Source organism: Tachyglossus aculeatus, chromosome 14 (genome assembly GCF_015852505.1).
Source record: "Tachyglossus aculeatus isolate mTacAcu1 chromosome 14, mTacAcu1.pri, whole genome shotgun sequence".
NCBI classification, from domain to species: Eukaryota; Metazoa; Chordata; class Mammalia; order Monotremata; family Tachyglossidae; genus Tachyglossus; species Tachyglossus aculeatus.
In genome coordinates, this window is record NC_052079.1 from 45,107,748 (window position 1) to 45,129,093 (window position 21,346).

The 21,346-nt window shown below is 40.5% G+C and overlaps 1 protein-coding gene across 1 annotated transcript in view; it reads left to right on the forward strand.

Annotated features, from left to right (window-relative positions):
* Positions 1–21,346, forward strand: part of POLR3B (RNA polymerase III subunit B) — a 101,289-nt gene that overhangs the window by 65,774 nt on the left and 14,169 nt on the right. Inside the window, exons 23-24 of the mRNA XM_038756724.1 lie at positions 1,073–1,215; positions 18,568–18,671. Coding sequence (XP_038612652.1) covers positions 1,073–1,215; positions 18,568–18,671 — 247 coding nt within the window. The remainder of the gene's footprint in view (positions 1–1,072; positions 1,216–18,567; positions 18,672–21,346) is intronic.

The following is a 21,346-nucleotide window of genomic DNA, read 5'->3' on the forward strand; positions in this document are numbered from 1 at the left end:
GGCTTTACGAAAACGGTAGAGAAAAGAAGAGCGGGTGGAAGTAAGAGACTTGTGAAGTGGTAGATTAGCAAATGGAAAACCCGAGACAGTGTGTTCCGATCTGTACTCTGCTCAGGTCTTGTCAAATGATTGTGGCAAGTCACTCACATCTCAGTAGCCCCGTGGCTGATTAGGAAAATAAAAAGAGGACTTGATGGAGCCAGAAACGAGTGAAAAGGATAACTATGTTAACCTATTTGATAGATTGTATGAAGGAAATTTCTATGTCTGGGCATCATTTGATAAATCTCAGCTCATTATGCTAATAGCAGGGAGCTGAGCTCTGGCCTGAGGCTCCTTAGAGTCCAGCAACATCCTCTCAGGAGGGAAAGTAGGTCAGTTGGTCAATTGTATTTAATGAGCACTTACTGTGTGCAGAGCACTGTACTAAGTGCTTGAGAGAGTACAATATAACAGACACATTCCCTGCCCACAATGAGCTTTCAATCTTCAGTCTAGAAAGTAAGTCCTTTCCATAATCTCCCTTTCAAGAGAAGAATATTACTTCCTGGATGGCAACTGCTTAGGCTTATCACCTAGCATCTGGGCAAATCACTACCAAAGCTGTATCACCTCACGGGTTGTCTCACAAGTAGTTGGTTTAACATTCTAGGACTGTGGGCAAGAGGGAGGGCACAGTCTCCCACATAGGTGTCCCAGGGATCCCTGCACAGGTAAGACAACCCACTCCACCCCCCTGTAAAGGGAATAATACTGGGCTCAGTAACCATAATGCCTGGCATTGGTTAAAACTGGAGGTTTGGGATTCTTTTTGAAATGCTCTTATAGCTTAGGAAATATCTTGAAGGGAGAGAAAATAACTATCTATAGGAAGTACAGATTGGATGAAGATGTGTTAAACACAAAGCCAGACGGATGTTGAAGAAGAGTGGAACTAAGTCAAAGAATTCACAGTGGAGAAGAGCTAGAGATACTTGGAACAGAGGGAAGTAGAGCCTTGGCCATAGTAATTTGGAGTCACGGATGATGGTTTTCGTAAGCTAACATTGTGCATTTTTTCTCCCATTGTTAGCTACAAGGGTGCCACTGATTCATATATTGAAAAGGTAATGATATCTTCAAATGCGGAGGATGCTTTTCTAATCAAGATGCTCCTACGACAGACCAGGCGTCCAGAAATTGGAGATAAATTTAGCAGCCGTCATGGGCAAAAAGGTAAATCACATTTTTTGTCTTAACTGTGTTTGAAAAATGAATTATAGTCCTGTCCTGTTTAAAATAACTTGATACTTTTGTGAAAGATATTTCCTTTTATATTAGTAAAATGTTCGTGGCTATTATTGAATGCTGCTGTGTGGTGGCTTTGAATAAATTACAGAAAAAGAGGGTTGCTAATAATTGTATTTGTTAAGTGCTTATTATGTGCCAGGCAAATTCTCAGCACTGGAGTAGATACAAGATAATCAGGTTGGACACGGTCCTTGTCCCACATAGGGTTCACAGTCTTAGTCCTCATTGTACAAATGAGATAACTGAGGCACAGAGAAGTGAAGCGACTTGCCCAAGGTCACGCAGCAGCCACGTGGCAGAGCCGAAATTAGAAGTCAGGTCCTCTGACTCCCAGGCGCATGCTCTTTCCACTAGGCCACACTGCTTCCTGGGTTGTCATATCCTTATCGACATCCTAAGACCCATTAAGGTTGGAATCAAAATGAACTAATGGAGCAGTGGTTTTCAACTGGCAAAACTTAAACATGACAACAGCTCACAGACCTACTGCTTCTTATTGGAAGAAGGCTGACTTGTGAATCTCTATATGGAATTTCTTTTGGTTTAGATGACTTTTCACCTGTAGCAAGATGTTTTCTTGCTCATTTTCCTCTTCCAAGTGGCTTTAAAATCAAGGGTAAAAATACTTGATTAATCTGGATTCCCTTGTTAGTATCAATCAATCAATCAATCGTATTTATTGAGCACATACTATATGCAGAGCACTGTACTAAGCGCTTGGGAAGTACAAATTGGCAACACATAGAGACAGTCCCTACCCAACAGTGGGCTCACAGTCTAAAAGGGGGAGACAGAGAACAGAACCAAACATACCAACAAAATAAAATAAATAGGATAGAAATGTACAAGTAAAATAAATAAATAAATAAATAGAGTAATAAATATGTACAACCATAGTATGCCGTGGCAAATTCATCTGATTTATTGGGGTGACAATGATAGGTTTTGAAGGCTTGGGAAAATAATGTAAGGAAAAACACATGTTTTATTTCAGCCAAGTAGAAATCTGGGTTCTTTTGCAAACTCAACGAGTTATCCAGGTTGATTTTCTGTTCATGTTTTGATGACATTTTGCAGGAATCCATATTTTGCTGCAATTGGAAATCTAAATCTTTAAAATGCATTTATTTCCCCATCCTACATATGTATTGGCCTTTTCAAAGAACTCTTGCAGATGTCAGATATGCTTTTTCACTTAACTGATTCAGTGTTGTCTTTTACCCCAACAGCTTGTACTTTTTCTAAATACTCACTGATTCTAAATGTGTATTAATTTGCAAGGTGAGTGTTCGCAGTGAGCCTCACAAGTTTTTAATCTCAGGACTGGTTTGGGAGCACCTTTTGCTGATGGGAGGTATTTTGGTCATCTGCCAATACTCCAGCTCAGTGGTCAGTAGGTAATATATTCTTGCCAAGAGTTGTGTAACTCCCCCTATAAATTCCTTAAGAATTCCCAGATGTTTGAGTCTCAGTGATTTGTTTACATTCAGTTTATCAAATTGGTCTAAAACATCGTGTGTGGTAGTCATAATTAAATTAACCTAACCTGTCTGCAGCAAAAAAAAAATAGTTTGGGTGTAGCAATTTCTCTGAATCTTTCATTAAAAAAATACCAACCTAGAAGAATTTCTTGGCTCTCTCCTTTTCACCCTGACTGTCAACTTTATTTCACAATTGTCAAGTGGCCCCACTGATTCCTGCTCCTTTTTGGCCTGCCTAATTTGATAGTCGCACCTAATCTGACACTTTTTATGGAATTTTTGTTCTGCAGCACACATTTACCTGAAACGCTAAAATTGTGTGGTTGTTGATGTTTCCCTTGAGACCTTTTTTAACAGTGGTCTTCATTTTTTCATTGTTTCCTTTTGCAAAATTAAAATTAATCATGGTGGTGGGTTTTTTTTACTCACTCTCTTCTCTACTTTCTCCAGCAAAAGTGTTAAATTTTATTGAATTGTAGTCTCTGCTGCAGAATGACTATTCCATGTATCCTGCTCCAAATCCTTGCCCACTTTTTTTTTTAATGGTATTCCTTAAGTGCTTACTACATGCCAGGCACTGTACTAAGCACTGGGATAGATACAAGCTAATCATTTTTCAAAATGAAATTCAATATAATATCTGTAGCTTCTACAAGTTGCTTTAGTGCCATTTTTCCTGACCTTACCTCCAGCACTCATGCTGATGAGTTATTCAGCCAATCTTTGGGATGATAAATGAAGTCTCCCAGCTTTACTTTGTGCCCTAATTTCCCCAATTTCATCCACCATTTCCCAATCACCCTGACCTGGTCATAGGACTATGACTATGGAATTACTGTTCAAGTTCAGAAATGCTCTGTATAGAGATTGTGTTACTCCATATCCAGTACCATTCACTACATGTGAACTCTCAGAACTGTAGTGATTAGAAGGGGGCTGCTGGACTCTGGCAGAGAATATTGTCAGACTTAGTGGCAGTCAGCAGTCTCCCTTGATTCCGTAAGGACAAGAACAAGCAGTTTTAAAAATTAACAATACTAGTCCCCCTTGAAACATTCATCATATGATATTGTCGCAAGGGGTGGCTTGCAACTTGAAAATCAACACAGGCCTAGAGACCCAGGTCTTAAGAGGTATTGTGCTGAGAACAAGTGAAAATGTTATTAAAACTTGAAAATATTATTCTCAACCCTAGTATATTTTCTTTAGGCCACAGAGGCTCACATTCATGGACTGTATAGTACTGTTACATGCTGATGAAATTTTCCCACACAATAGAAATTTTTGCACTCTTCACGTTCTTCTGAACTTCTCTGTAGGGTGGCAGTAGTGGGTCATCATGAAATTGAAAGCCTTTGACAGAATATTAATTCAGGAGTTTATGTAGAAGCCAATACTACTACTACTACAATCTGTGCAAGCAATATTACGATTCTCTCTATGCACAGAACAAGAGAAATAGTGAATGGAACCCAGTGGAGAAGCAGCGTGGCCTAGGGAGAAAACGCTGCTCTGGGAGTCAGAGCACCTAGGTTCTAATCCCAACTCTTCCACTTGTCTGCTGTGTGACCTTAGGCAAGTCACTTAAGTTCTCTGTGTCTGAATTCCTTAATCTGTAAAATGGGAATTCAATAACTGCTCCCCTTCCTACTTAGACTGTGAGCCTCATGTAGGACCTGATGATCTTGTATCTACCCCAGTACTTAGTGCTTAAAGTGTAGCAAGCGCTTAACAAATGCTGTTTATTATCATTTGCTGCTGAAATGGGCAGTTAATTGAAAATGGGCTTTCTTTTTCCTTGCATAACCTTCAACTAGCAGATATTCCCCAGCCACCAGTTCAAATGAGATGACGGCCCAGAGATTCTTATCAGATTCTATTTAGCCTCTATTCCAGCATTATGTCTTTTGATCAAGAGCCAGGATTTTTGTGGCCTCTACTCTGGTCTCAAAAAACTATTTGGAAGGATGCTCCTTTGCCTGATTTAGCATTCCAGTAATAAAACTGCTTTTAGGAGGTCTGTAGTATTCTGTTAGAGTATGCATTATACCTTAACATTTAAGCTTCTGTCACTATATACCATATAGCTGAGAAATGAAAACATTTTTTTCAAAAAGAAAATGATTGCCTGTTTTGTTAGTGCATAATCACTGGCAAGGTGGTGAGATAATTATTAGATAAATGGAACAGGCAGGGAGAAAAAGCTAAATAGAAGTAGCGCTGTGTGTGTGGGAAAGCATATATATTTTTAGTTATAAAAGAGCTTGTGAAAAAGATTGAAGAGGATAGAATGAGCCGGTAAACTGGAGCAAGAGAATAAGTAGTAATTAGTTGGGAATCAACATCAGTGCTGTGTGATAAACAATGATTGAATGGTAATTGGGCGGAGAAGGCACACTGAAGAGAGGGAAAGTGTTTTATCAGTAGCTGTTTAAAAATGTTGGCAGACACAATAAGCAGCATCACCTTCCTTGACCCCAAAAATGGAGAAGGGTTGATCAGAGGGAGCCAAGTGTTGAGGAGAAGCAGAAGAAAAGTATTTCATAAAGACGAGGGCATTACAATTGACATAAAGACTACTCAGAGCTCAGCAACAGGCAGTATTCATAGCACACTTTTTAGATAAGGGAGCTTCAATAAGCAATTTATAATTCTTTTAATCGTCTAATGAGAAATTCAAAGAGTTCCAAAGAAGTGCTGTTCTCCCTGCCTCCTTTGTGAATTTAGTTATGTATCTCACCAGTAAATGTGCAATCAGTTTACTTCAAGGAAGGGGTAGACCTTTGTTCAAGAATCTCTAGAGAAAGCCATCTATCAGTAATTTACAAACTAGTAATAGGAACATAATTATCCGTACTAGCCTTCTATGCAATCCAACATTTTTTTTTTCAGCACAAAAGAAGGCTTCTTGATGTAGTTCATTTGGGAAAGGGTGCTTAAAGCTTTACTCTTTGAATATTCCCCCTGAAGTTTTCTTGTCTTCCAAGTACTTTTGAGTGGAGTTATGACTTACCTGATTGGTATACAACTAGAGTCAGACGCAGAAAATAGAAAGGAGCATGAGAGAAGGATATCTGTGATTTCCCACTCGCTCGAGTAGATTTTCCTATCAGTGCTTTTAAACCGAATCAAAAGTGTGGATGTAGGGAAGCGGTTAGCAAAATGGGAGCACCCCGGGAATATAACATAAAGCAAAATTTCATATAAGTATGTTTTGAAAGAATGGATTTTCCATAAAAAGGGCAGTCATTTTATTTAAGCCTTTAGACATCTTTGCCTTATAAACTATAGAGTGTGAACATATCAAAGGTGGAGCACATTGTTTTTATCTTCAATCTTGGTTTCTCTAATGGCCGGTGCATTTGCAAGAAACGTAAGCAGACTTCCTGCCCTGATCTTTTTATCTTGAATACTTAGAGTGAAATCATCTGTGGGCCCAAAGAAGACTAAGGGAGAACCCAAATAAAGTTTCATCTGAGTTGCATGCAAACCAAATTATTATATTTCCAGATTTCCTCTTGCTTTCCCTGCCAGTCGCAATGAGAGGAGGGGGATGGGGGGCGTTGAAGGGGGGGGGGGGTGGAGAATTGGACTCCTTTGAAGTGAAAAAGCAATATATCACTCTCTGAAAGAACATTTCTCAGTCTCTCATGTGAAAAAGGATTAACACCTCCAACAAAGGTCCTGTAGATCACAGAACTAAGCAGCAATACCGAACAGTATTCCTAAGGAGAGGAAAAACTGTATTTAGGCAAGATTGTTTGAATTGGCAAACAGAAGCTTTTTAATAGCTGAAGGTCTAAGATAAAGGGTTGAACCTTCTTGAAGTATCTACACTTAAACTATCCTTAAAAGATAAGGAAACAAATTTAAATTCATGAAAGATTGCCCTTGTTTTTGTAAATTAATTAAGCTATACAAAACTCTTTTATTCCCTTGATGGTAGGACACATCACACTTTGGTTTATACAATGTCCACGTTAAAGGGGGTGATAGTCCTGAAAGGTTGATTTTAGAATTCTCCTATGTCCTTAGAAACATTTCATATAAAAAAGTTTAATGAATCAGTGAACTGAACGAAAAAGATTGTTTTAATCTTAGATTTCTCCCCCACCACCTCGCACACCCCAGAAAGCTACTTTCCTGCCATGTTAATTCTTAAGCAGTCTTTCAGTTATTCAGTATGCTTCAAGGAAGCATGAGAAATAGGAAATGTTATGGGACTGCAACCGTGGAAAGCTATGGGAAGAAGCCTTGTTAAAAGTACTTGATTTTTACATGGCTTTCTTTTCTTTTTTTTCTTTTAGTTTGGTTCATTACTTAAACCAAGAGTCCCTTTAGAGAATCAACAGCTATAAAGCTATAAAGTAGAAGGCAATACTAGTTAGATGCTTAGCACGGCTGGGTACTTTTAAGTACCTGATTTCTTTTGCCAAACTAGAGTGAAAGCTCCAGAAATGGGTGAGACTAATAATAATACAAACAAAAAAAGACATGGTGTGATTAATGAGCTTTTAAAGCCTGTTCTAAAAGTGATACTCAGATTTTTTTGTTTTAACGCTATTATTCGGACCCAAAATCATTTTCTACCATCATCTTCATCCTTTATTATTAGGTTCACTGTCACCTACTATTGTAAGAACAAAATTGAAGAATTTTTGGTCACAAATAGCTAACAGGTAACCTCTTGACCTTTTAGTAAATACCCAGCTGAACCATTGAAATTAGGGTGGTTAGCGTTTTATGGCATAGAATAAAAATCTCCAATTCTGTTTCCAAATAGTGTATCCTGAACACATTTTATTAAGCTCTTGACACAGTCAGGCATGTGTATTTTGTAAAGTTCCTATGGTTATTGTTTTACAATAGCTGCTTCCAGAAGCATTGTAAGGGTTTCAATTAATCAGCTCTTTGTGTGCTTCAGACTATGCAAATTTATCACATCAAACCATTCAACAGCTCATGGGAAAGCCTCGTACAAGCTGTATTGTCTTCTAGCCCTCCTCTCATTTAGAGTGATGTTTTAATAAGAAAGCTAATCAAGTTTTCTTATGCATTATTTATCCCTTAAATGTAAGGAAGAGCCAAATTAAAATTATGTCAAATGAGATGTGGCAAGTGATCTGAGAGATCTGGAAAGGATTCAACCTCAGAACAAGGCTAATATGATTTAATAATTTTTCCCCTCCCTTTTGGGATTGCTTAAGGTGGTGGTTTGAAAAATTAAGGTTAATTAGATCATTGAAAACCTTTTACATTTTGATCCCAAGATCTTGATTTCTAAATTTGTACAGGTTCTCACACAGGAGCTTATACTGACCAATAACAATTGTTGCTTCCTATTAAAGATTAATTTGCTGCTATTTTGGCCCAACTCCTTCCCACCAATCTCTACATTCTGTCACCAATGAACGCTTTCCTGCCGGAAAACCCCATTTGGGGCATGAGAGGGTTAAAATTCTTAGAAGAATTGTACTAATGGGACATGACCTAACAGGGCCACCTAGGAGTGGACTTTGCCTTCCTCCCTCCCCTCCTCCCACCCAACCCCTGCAAATCAGCAGAAATTAATACCACTGTTGCTGCTGCTTGCTTTAGTTTGGCCCCTCTGCCCATCAGTGAACCTTCCCTGCAGGGTGTAATTAAAAATTGATATAACAAAGATGATAATAACATCAGGTGTGATTACATGAGCAGCACCCGACCTGGGAATCAGAAGGTCATGGGTTCTAATCCCAGCTCGGCCACTTGTCTGTTGTGTGACCTTGGGCAAATCATTTCACTTCTCTGGGCCTCAGTTGCCTCATCTGTAAAATGGGGATTGAGACTGTGAACCCCACATGGGACAGGAACTGTGTCCAACCCAATTTGCTTGTATCCACCCCAGCACTTAGTACAGTGCCTGGCACACAGTAAGTGCATAACAAATACCACAAAATTTATTACTATTATTACTCAGAAGCAGCATGGCTCCATGGAAAGAGTGTGGGCTTTGGAGTCAGAGGTTATGGGTTCAAACCCCGGCTCCGCCAATTGTCAGCTGTGTGACTTTGGGCAAGTCACTTAACTTCTCTGTGCCTCAGTTACCTCATCTGTAAAATGGGGATTAAGACTGTGAAGCTCCCGGTGGCACATCCTGATCACCTTGTAACCTCCCCAGCGCTTAGAACAGTGCTTTGCACATAGTAAGCGCTTAATAAATGCTATCATTATCATTATTATTAGTGACTTTCCCAAACTTCTCTGTAGCTATTAGTTTACCAGTCCTCATAACCCAGTTAGCAAATGGAAGAATATAATTGTCCCCAGTTTTCAGATATCCCCATTTCTAGAAAATTAGTGGAAAGTCTAAGAGTGGATCACAGGTCCTATCAGATCACATATTTTTCTAATTACACAGGGCTGTTAAAAGTTACCTGATTGGAAGAAGCACATGACCTGGAGGAAAGAGCCCAGGCCTGGGAATCAGGGAACCTGGCTTCCAATCCTGCCCCCATCATTTGCCTGCTGGGTGTCCTTGGGCAAATCACTTAACTTCTCTGGGCCTCAGTTTCCTTATCTGTAAATGGGGATTCAATACGTATTCTCCCTCCTACATAAACTGGGGCCCGGTGTGGGACAGGGACTGTGTCTGACCTGATTAACCTCTCTTAGTACAGTGCTTGGCACATAGTAAGTGCTTAACAAAATCACAGTTATTAAGAACAGGTAGATGAATCTTTTATCCTTAGTTATCCTTATTTTTTTAAAAAAACCACAATACTTACACAAAGGGAATTTACCCTATTTGGGGAAAAGATAAATTGTCAAGTGTAGAAAAGTAGCTTGTGTTGCCTCCGTAAGCACAAGTTCAAATGTCTTTGAGCCCACAGTTTTAAAAAAATAAAGAAATTTACTAAGGGAACTGAAGAAAAGGGATAAAATGTAATGATGTTCATGGCATTGTCCTAATTTAATCACTTGAGTTATTACTGGGTGGTAGTGAGTTTCCATGCTACAATGTTTTCCATTTTTAGCATCCTAAGTATAAAAAGCCATGAGGGCGATCACTTCAACTACTCTTCCATGCGATCAATCAATCAATTGAATTTATTGAGTGCTTACTGTGTGCAAAGCACTGTACCAAGTGGTTGGGAAAGTACAGTATAACACTGGTAGACATGTTCCCTGCCCACCATGAGCTTACAGTCGAGAGAACAGTCCAAATTTCACTATGCTACCTGGATCATTTTTCTACAGAAACGTTCAGGATGTCACCGTGCTCTTCAAAAAACTCCAGTGGTTGCCCATCCACCTCCATATCAAACAAAAACTCCTCACCCTTGGCTTTAAAGCACTCCATCACCTTGCCCCCTCCTACCTTACTTTTTCACTCATTCATTCAATCGTATTTATTGAGCGCTTACTGTGTGCAGAGCACTGTACTAAGCACTTGGGAAGTACAAGTCAGCAACATATAGAGACGGTCCCTACCCAACGACCGGCTCACAGTCTTCTCTTCTCTCCTTGTATAACCCAGCCCACACACTTCGCTTCTCTAGTGCTAACCTTCTCACTGGGCCTTGATCCAGTCGACCCCTTGCTCACGTCCTGCCTCTGGCCTGGAGTGCCCTCCCTCGTCAAATCTGACAGACAATTACTCTCCCCATCCCTGCCCACTTTCAAAGCCTTATTGAAAACTGTGAGTTTGTTGTGGGCAGGAATGTGTCTGATGTTATATTGTACTCTCCCAAGTGCTTAGTACAGTGCTTTGCATACAACAAGCACTCAATAAATACGATTAAATGCATGAATGAATGAAGGCACATCTCCTCCAAGAGACCTTTCCAGACTAAGCCCCACTTTTCCTCATCTCTCATTCCCTTCTGAATCTCCCTGACTCTCTCCCTTTGCTCTCCCCCTACCCACCGAAGCCCCACAGCACTTATGTAAATATCATAATTTTATTTGTATTGATGTCTGTCTCTCCCCCTCCACCCCCTGGACTGTAAGCTCATTGAGGGCAGGGAATGTCATTGTTTATTTTTGACTTGTACTTTCCCAAGCACTTAGTACAGTGCTCTGCACACAGCAAGGGCTCAGTAAATATGATTGAATGAATGAGTGAATAAATAGGGTGTAGCAACCTCATGCAGCAGATGCCCTACTATGGGGTTCAATTCTTACCTCAGTGGGGTAAAGATGTAAAAATGTCCTTATATTTTTGTGGGTTTGTTGTGATGAGAACAGTCCTTCGGTGACCCTCACACCCCTTTGGTGAAATTTCACCAGCAGTAACATCATCTTCAAATCTATCTTTGTATTTACATATGTATGTAGATTCCATTTGAAGTTTAATCCAGAGAACTAGAAAATGTACTGTAAACTCTATGACAGTCCATTAATGTCATTAGTTTCTTTTCCCACTTGGCTTCTAAAGTTTCCTCACCTTTAATAGGGAATTAACCAAGTTCCCAATTCTGAGGGAAAAAAAAAAATGAGCAAGATTTTAAAGATTTTAAAACCCTCCACCAAAACATCGAGCACTACAAAAATGCTAAATAAGTGTAACCAAATATTTTTAATGAGAACCAGCTATCAGCAATCTCAGAAATGACACTGCTATCAGATTAACACATATGAGTTATAAAATTAGTTCTCAAATTAAAGATGCGGCTATTACACAGGGTTCAGCACAAAGATGCGACATTAACAGTGTTTCTACTTCTCCCACTTGTGACATTTGAAATCAAGTCTAACCTAACTGTGTAACAGTTTGAAACTCTTAACTGGAGGGCAACCTGCAATGGAGAATGGTATATGTTGGAGGGGTCCTGAGAGAGTAAACTGAATTTTACATTGGAAAATGTTTTCTAGGAAGATCAAATGATTCATCATATTAAATAGGGTTCATTTCATAAAGAATAATAGTTTGCTGAATTTTAAGGCAAATCCAAATGGATATTCTAAATTACCCTGAGATTGCCCTGTTTCTGGGGGATGTGGATCAAATTGTGTAGGATAAATTTAGTGTTCTTCATTTTTCCAGATGTGGTCTGGCAGTTGGAATTAGTTTATTTAATGCCTTAGATTCTGTGTTTTAACAAATCTGAAATCTAGGCAAAAACACTTTAAAAAAAAACTTTAAAAAACTAGGTGTGTTTTTCCTGTTACCTGTTTTCATTTTAAAATCTGTATTTAGAGCTCATTTTCTAATTAATTTTTGTTTATTAAACCAATGTACTTTCATTACCATGTGGTTGGGCTGCAAACAATGGTGTTGAAAGATCAGTGCAAGCAAGAAATTTTATTTTAAAATCCAGAATGCTGGGCAAACACTTAAAATAGGAGTGTGTTCTTTTCCCTACATTTTCTGTTAGATATAATTTACATGTGGTTCTCCCTCCCTTTAAGATTTCAGAATATTTTTCATACTTTGAATATTATTTACATTTTCACATGGTCATTACAGTTTTTACAAATGACCATAAATGTAAGGAGTGTAAATATTTTATTGAGAGGACTTTAGTGCCCTTGCCGATAAGGAAATACTGGCTATAAAGTTTATAGGAAAAAGGAAAATGTATTTTCAATTATAATCAGAGAACCTCACATTTTAAACATTTAAAATATGGAATTAAGATTGGAAGTTTATTATTGAAATCCAAACTTTCGAGGTGGTTAGGAAGTTTGAGATCATTCACATTCTGTCTAAATATTGTGTTTTAACTTCTAAGCTCATTATGCCCTCTTTGTGTTAACTTGTATTAAAATCTGTCAGCTATGACTGGTCTCATAAGCACAGTCAGCGGACCAGAATAAGTTAATTATTTACTTGTGTCACTAGTGCTCTTCATCTAATGAAATGCACAGCTGTGTTAGATCTGCAGTTGGATGTGTAGATTCCATTGTCATACGAAGTCAGCAGAGGGTAGAAGCCGCTATGATGGAGAGCCCTCCGTTCTTTCTGCCGTTCTGCCTTTCTGTGTCGATTTCATGGATCTTTTATCATTCACTTTCACACAAAACAAACAACACAGGGCTGTCCGCTATGGGAACCATCTTGGCATATAAAAGGGTTTTCAGAGCTTAAAGTAATTTTAGGTTAGCGAAGATTTAATTTTTGGCTTACAGGTGCCCTTGATCCAGATGCAAGCCGGAACTTTCCTCGAAGGGAATGAAAAACCCCAAACTATATTTTTTGTCAAGGCCAGTGCCTAAAGGACCCAAGAAAAGGGAGCATAAAACATTTTAAGCAGAGGTCAACAAGCATATCTCAGAGAGAATTTGGGGGTCCAGGGGGATTAAGATTCATCGTGGCAATGGAGTTAAACCAAATTTTGGTTAAATTGTTGGGGGAGAGTTTATATCAAAAGGCAATCAATCAGTTCCCTTTCTTCTCCATCCCTCCCCCATTATTTACTGGGTTAGTTACCCTTGCACCTTCTCCCCCCCCAAACCCCCCGCCTCTACCTTTTCTTGTTAGAGAGTGGACAAGCTGCTGCCTCCTGAGAAGTCGCCAATGTCCTCCCCCCCCCCCCACACACACACCGAATGAACTGGTCAGTGGGCTGCAAGTTTGAGGTTTGGGTTGTTTTTTATTTCCTATTTAGTAATGTAGCTTCATCCTCACTCTCACCACCCCCACCAAGTCAAAAATAAATACTCACTAATAGGAGACTTAGGGGCAGCCTTCTTGGTGACCGCAGTTTTGAACTTTCTGTGTGCAGTGTATCGGCATCAGAGCACCTAAACTAAAAATGCGATGTCTTGTCATACTAGTCTTCCCAGTATTTCTAATGTTTAATGAACAGGATTTGACAGGAACACAAGGTTAGGGTTTAGAATTTTTTTGGAACAAATTAAAGGAGGAGTGTGTACCCAATCATTTGGGTGGTTTAAATCTTAGCAGACCTGAAAGTAAAGCTGATTATTACCTTTCAAAGTCTAGGAGGACTTAAATGTGCATATATTTAAATATATGTAGCATATGTACACACAGTAAGTATTGATTTGAAACCCAAGCATAAGTGAATCACAGACCCACACTCCCCTGCTTTCTGTACTTAATTACATTTTCCAAACTTCCCTGTTATGGGTCAATGCCTTCTACAAATCAAAAGATATTAAGCAGTGTAATGATGGTTTTATTCAAATTTCATCTCTTTTGAAAATAGGATTTGGAGCACAAGCCATGATTCAAAATTATTTTATAAATCTATTAGCATGATGGAGAACAAGTCAAAAGAATGAATTTTATAACAATACATGTAAATTGATATTTAAAAGCGAAAAATTAGGGGTACTGAAATGTATTCATTTAGCATTTTTTTTTTGTGGGTGGGTAAAAATGTTACTAAGTATCAATAGGTATCCCACCAGTGAAAAAGAATTGCCTTTCATCAGGTTAAACCTATGTCAGTAATTTAAACAATAGTTCTCATCCTAACTGGTGTTTTCAGAAGGGCTGAAACCCGAAAGATAAAGATTGCTCTTATGGTTAATATTATTCTGATTTTATCAGGCATTGATAATGGTAGCAAGAAGTTTGGTACATTGAATTGCAAGCCAGAACAGTGGGAATTGGTCTAAGTGCTTAGTACAGTGCTCTGCACACAGTAAGCGCTCAATAAATATGATTGATTGGAAGGTGTAAGATTTAGCTGTTTTATGCTTGGCTTTCTCATTGATCTTCACTATCCCATGTTTCTTCTGGTAAAACATGTGCAGAGTGCTGGAAATCATGCCGGTACTAATTTCCTTGTTAGGCCTTACAATTTAAATCAGTAACATACTTCCTAATGTAATTTCACATGAAAATAATTCGAACTCAAGATGAAATCTTTCTCCTCCTCTCTAAATCTACCTCCTCCATCTGTGCTTCTGACGCCATCCCTTCATCCCTTTTTTAAAATACACCCCCTTCTTCCCTCCTTGATTGCCATCTTCAACTGTTCACCGTCAAACGATTTTTTCCCTACTGCTTTCAAACATGCCTGTATATTCCCTATCCGAAAAAAAAAACCCCTCCCTTGACCCCACAGCCCCCTCCAGTTGTTGCCCCATCTCCCTCCAATCTGGCTTCTGCCCCCTTCACTCCACAGAAACAGCCCTCTCTGAGGTAACTGATGACCTCCTTCTTGCCAAATCTGACGACCTCCACTCCATCCTAATCCTCCTAGAGTTCTCGGCTGCCTTTGACACTGCAGACCACCTCTTTCTTTTTGAGATCTTAACCAACCTTGGATTCACTGACACTGTCCTCTCTTGGTTCTCCTCCAGTCTCTCTGACAGCTCCTTCCCAGTCTCTTTTTCCAGCTCCTCCTCTACCTCCTACCCTCTGACAGTAAAGGTCCGTCAAGGATCAGTTCTAGGTCCCCTTCTATTCTCCCTCGACACCCACCCCCTTGGAGAACTCATTCACTCCCATGGCTTCACTTACCATCCCTACGCAGATGATTTCCAAATCTACATCTCCAGCCCTGACCTCTCTCCTTCCCTGTAATATTGCATTTCCTCCTGCCTTCAAGACATATCTACTTGGATATCCCGCCTACACCTCAAGTTAAACATGTCCAAAATTGAATTCCTCATTTTTTTTCCTTTAATGGTATTTGTGAAGCATTTAGTATATGCCAGGCAGTGTTCTGTAAGTCCTGGGGTAGATACAGGTAATCAGATGTGCAGTGTCCCACATGAGGCTCACAGTCTTAATCCTCATTTTACAGATGAGGTAACTTAGGCACAGAGAAGTGAAGTGACTTGCCCAAGATCACACACCAGAAAAGTGGTGTAGCCTGCACTAGGACCTTAGTTTTTCTGATCCTAGGCTCATGTTCTATCCACTAGGCCATGCTACTTCCCCTTATCTTTCCACCCGACGCTGCCCTCCCCCCGTCTGTCCCGTCACTTTAAACAACATCACTACCCTCCCTACCTCACAAGCCCATAACCATCGCGTTGTTCTCAACTCATCTTTCTCATTCTACCCACGCATTCGCTCTGTCATCAAATCCTGTTGGTTCTACCTTCACATCATTGCTAAAATCCACCCTTTCCTCTTCATCCAAACTGCTACCATGCTGATCCAAGCTCTTATCCTATTCTGCCTTTACTTCTGCATCTTCCTCCTTGCCGACTTCCTGGTCTCCTGTCTCTCCCCATTCCAATCCATACCTCACTCAGCTGCACAAATCTTTTATCAACAAAAAAATTCAGTTCATGTCTCCCCACTCCTCTCGAACCCCCAGTGGCTGCCCATCCACCTCTGCATCAAACAGAATTCCTTAACATTGGCTTTAAAGCAGTCAATCAGCTCACCCCACCCTACCTCACCTCACTAATCTCCTACTACAGCCCAGCCCACACACTCTGCTCCTTGGGTGCCACCTTGCCCACTGTGCCCCTTCTCGTTTATCTCGCCTCCGACGCCTTTCCCACATACTCTCCCTATCCTGGAACTCCCTCCATATGCATTAGACCATCATTTTCTCCACCTTCAATTGTATATTATAAATTACGTATTTATTCGTATTAATGTCTCCCTCCTAGACTGTAAACTCATCATGGACAGGGAATGTGCCTGCTAATTTTATTGTATCGTACCCTCCCAAGCGCTTAGTACAGTGCTCTGCACATAGTAAGCACTCAATAAATACAACTGATGGATTGATAATGCCTTGCCACAGTTTAATCTCAACAAAAGTTGCACTACCAGTCCAGCACATTGCTTGCAACTGTGCACCTAGAGGTGTTTGCATATCAAAGAATTCAAATAGTTATTAAAGTAGATCAGTCACCCACTCTTATAAAACAGTAGTCCAGTCTCCATTTTCGAGGCAAGGAAAATTTGCTCCTATGCTGGATATTGGGCAGAAAATTTAACAATATAAGCAGTGGCTGCTAAGGGGGAGAGATGGTTGAAGAACCTTTGAATCAAGCAAAAACTCCTCACTCTCGGCTTCAAAGCTCTCCATCACCTCACCCCCTCCTACCTCACTTCCCTTCTCTCCTTCTACAGCCCAGCCCACACACTCCACTCCCCTGCCGCTAATCTCACTGTGCCTCGTTCTCACCTGTCCCGCCGTCGACCCCCGGCCCATGTCCTACCTCTGGCCTGGAATGCCCTCCCTCCACACATCCGCCAAACCTGCTCTCTTTCTCCCTTCAAAGCCCTACTGAGAGCTCACCTCCTCCAGGAGGCCTTCCCAGACTGAGCCCCCACTTTTCCTCTCCTCCTCCTCCTCCTCTCCCCATTGTCCCCCTCCCTCCCTCTGCCCTACCCCCTCCCCCTCCCCACAGCACTTGTGTATATTTGTACATATTTATTACTTTATTTTATTAATGATGTGAATATAGCTATAATTCTATTTATTCTGATGGTATTGATACCTGTCTGCTTGTTTAGTTTTGTTGTCTATCTCCCCCTTCTAAACTGTGAGCCCGTTACTGGGTAGGGATCGTCGCTATATGTTGCCAATTTGTACTTCCCAAGCGCTTCGTACAGTGCTCTGCACACAGTAAGCGGACACATTCCCTGCCCACAGCGAGCTTGCAGTCTAGAGGACGAGTCTGTGGGCAGGGAATGTCAGTCAACTGTTATATCGTACTCTCCCAAGTGCCTAGTGTAGTGCTCTGCAAACAGTAAACACTCAGTAAATTTGACTGATTGAATAAGCACTTAGACCTAGCGCCTGCTCAATAAATCAGTCAGTGGTACTTATTGGCGCTAGCGGAGCAGAGTGTGCAGGCTGGGCCGTAGTGCATGGCCTGGAAGTCAGATGGTCATGGGTTCTAATCCCAGCTCCACCACGTGTGTGCTGTGTGACCTTGGGCAAGTCACTTCTCTGTGCCTCAGTTCTCTCATCTGTAAAATGGGGATTAAGACTGAGCCCCATGTGGGACAGGGACTGTATCCAACCCCATTATCTTGTATTTACGCCAGCGGTTAGAGCAGTGCAAGTGCTTAACACATATCATAATAATTATTATTATTATTAGTAGTATTAGATCAATGAGATGAAATAGGACGGGGTGAACTGATTAAGTGCTGCCACTTAATCACTACACTGCCCAGGGTAAGGAGTTTCTGTTCCATGTGGAGGTGTAACCTTGCCATTATCCTTAACTCATCTCTTTAACCCACACATTCAACCTGTATATATGTTTGTACAGATTTATTACTCTGTTTATTTTACTTGTACATATTTACTATTCTATTTTATTTTGTTAATGATGTGCATCTAGCTTTACTTCTATTTATTCTGATGCCTTGACACCTGTTCACATGTTTTGTTTTGTTGTCTGTCTCCCCCTTCTAGACTGTGAGCCCGTTGTTGGGTAGGGACTGTCTCTATATGTTGCCAACTTGTACTTCCCAAGCGCTTAGTACAGCGCTCTGCACACAATAAGCGCTCAATAAATACAATTGAATGAATGAATGAATAAATAAATATGATTGATTGAATGAATGAATGAATGAGTGAAGATTTGAGCTTTCAGTAACATTGGCAAATTGGGACTTGCCAGTTTTCCATCTCTTCCCTGCACTAGGGAATTTGGGGCTTGTGAGCAAGTTGGTTTGATGTCACATAGAGGAACAAGTCAGTTTTAGATTTCACCCAATATGAGAGGAGCGGGCTTTGATAGGGTAGACTATCAACATGAATGGGAATTGTTTTGTGGGCAGTTGTTAGAGACCCTGGTCAATGGCACCGGTGTGGACGTAGGAATTGGAGAATAGAAAATTCCAATGGGAAATCCCATTTGCGTCCTATCCTGATTTGCTTTAATGCGTGAACTATTTTTAATCTTCTAGGTGTGTGTGGATTGATCGTTCCTCAGGAAGACATGCCATTTTGTGATTCCGGAATCTGTCCCGATATCATAATGAACCCTCATGGCTTCCCATCACGCATGACGGTCAGTTGCTTTAACATTCGACGAAGTGCTTCTTTGAAAATGAAAGGCAGATAAGCTGTTGAGCCTCAGAAATTGTACAAGACCAAAGTTGTCAGTCCATTCAGCAGTGCTATCTAAGCCTTTTTTTAAAAAAGCACCTGTTCACTTAGTATTTATAGGATATTTTATGATCACACATAGCCCCCTGGGTAGGAATCATTGTATTTCATGTCAACAATTAGTATGTAAATTGTGTTGGATCATGTCAGCACGCTTAACACAAACGAAAGGTTCACTTGAGTAGGATGTATTTTAGTCCCTGGGCACAGGCTCCACTTCAGAATTCTGTGTCCTTTTTTGGGTGGTGGTGGTAGTGTTCTTGTTGTTTCTTATGGTATCTGTTAAGCGCTTACCATGTGCAGGTACTTTACTAAGCACTGGGATAGATACAAGCTAATCAGGTTGGATACAGTCCCTGCCCCAGTAAGGCTGAAAGTGTATCCCCATTTTACAGATGAGGTAACTGAGGCCCAGAAGAGTGAAATGATTTGCCCAAGGTCACACACTAAACATGTAGAAGAGCCGGGATTAGGACCCAGCTCTTTCAGACTCCCACTAAGGCATGCTGCTTCTCATAATGGGTCCTTCTCCATAAAAATAACAATGATGGTGATGGGGGTGATATTTATTAATTGTTTACTGTGTGACACACACTGGTGCTAGAGACTGGGACCTTACACACTACAGGATAATCAGACCAGAAACCATCCCTGCCTCCGACAGAGCTCATAACCTAAGGGGTAGGGAGAGCAGCTGTTCTATTCCCACTTTACAGATGAGGAAATTGAGGTGAACAGATGTGAAGCGACTCGCCCACAGTCACCCAGCAGGCCAGTGGCTAGAACTCCTAGTACAGGGAGAAAAGGCAAAATTCATTCATTCATTCATTCAATCGTATTTACTGAGCGCTTACTGTGTGCAGAGCACTGTACTAAGCGCTTGGGAAGTACAAGTTGGCAACATCTAGAGACGGTCCCTACCCAACAACAGGCTCACAGGCTAGAAGGGGGAGACGGACAACAAAACAAAACATATTAACAAAATACTTCTGGGGGCTATGGCTAGGGACCTTGGAGCAGCCGTGTTCATCTATAATGGCATGTGCCTTCCAGACCAGAAAGGTTTCTGGTTTCTGATTGGCTCCGTATTTAAGATTAATATATGGGGAAGCTGGAGAAGCAGTGTGACCTAGTGGAAAGAGCACGGGCCTGGGATTTGGAGAACCTGGGTTCTAATACCTATTTTGCCACTTAACTGCTGTGTGACCTTGGGCAAGTCGCTTCAGTTCTCTAGGCCTCAGGTACCCTATCTGTAAATTGGGGATTCAATTCCTGTTCTTCCTCCATTTATTTATAATACTATTTATTTATCTATCTATCTATTTATTTATCTATTTATTTATTTGTACATATTTATTCTATTTATTTTATTTTGTTAATATGTTTTGTTCTCTGTCTCCCCCTTCTAGACTGTGAGCCCACTGTTGGGTAGGGACCATCTCTATATGTTGCCACCTTGTACTTCCCAAGTGCTTAGTACAGTGCTCTGCAAACAGTGAGCGCTCCATAAATATGATTGAATGAATGAATGAATACTCAGAGTGTGAGCCCCATGTGGAAGCTTATGATCTTGTGTCTGTCCCATTGCTTAGTATAGTGTCTGGTACATAGTAAGCGCTCAACAAATACCACAATTACTATTATTATAATGATTACATCATAACAGTTGCTGTGAACAATGTCAAGCTGATCAATGATGAGGGCTTCTTCCTTATGAAAATTACACTTCAGTCTAAGTGCAGTTAAAATAGGACCGGTGAGGTGGTTTGGCTTAGAAGCAGCATGGCCTCGTGGAAAGAGCACAGGCCTTGAAGTCAGAGGACCTGGGTTCTAATCCCATCTCTGCCACTTGCCTTCTGTGTGACCTTGGGCAAGTCACTTAACTTCTCTGGACCTTGGTTTAATTATCTGTGAAATGGGGATTAAACCTAACTCCCTCCTACTTAGACTGTGAGCCTCCTATGCAACAGGGACTGTATCTAACCTAATTGTCATGCATCTACCCAGCACTTAGTACAATGCTTGGCATATAGTAAGCACTTAAGAAATGCCATTATTATTGTTGCTATTGTTTTTGTTGCTATTATTATTATTATTCAACTGGGGCAAAGGCCCAGGGTCATGCTGGAAATTTTATACTTTGGGTCTGCAGACATTACACCAAATATCATGAAGAGAACTCCAGAAAAACTCCAGAAAAAAATCACTTTACTCCTTTAATAAACACTGCCAAGGAAATTACTGATATATTTGAAAATGATTTTTAGAAACTACAGTAATCCTTCCCTAGCTCAGCAAACCCCCAAACCAAGCGTAGCTCTTTGGTGCTCATCTAGGCCAGAGAGGTTTAGATGGGTGAATAATAATAATAATAGTCATTGTTAAGCTTTTGTTTTGTGCCATGCACTGTATTAAGTGCAGGGATAGATACAAGACAATCAGGTTAGACATAATCCCTATGGAGATACAAGACAGTCAGGTTAGACACAATCCCTGTCCCACATGGGGCTCACAGTCTAAGAGGGAGAAAGAACAGATGAGGAAACTGAGGCCCAGAGAAATGAAGTGACTTACCCA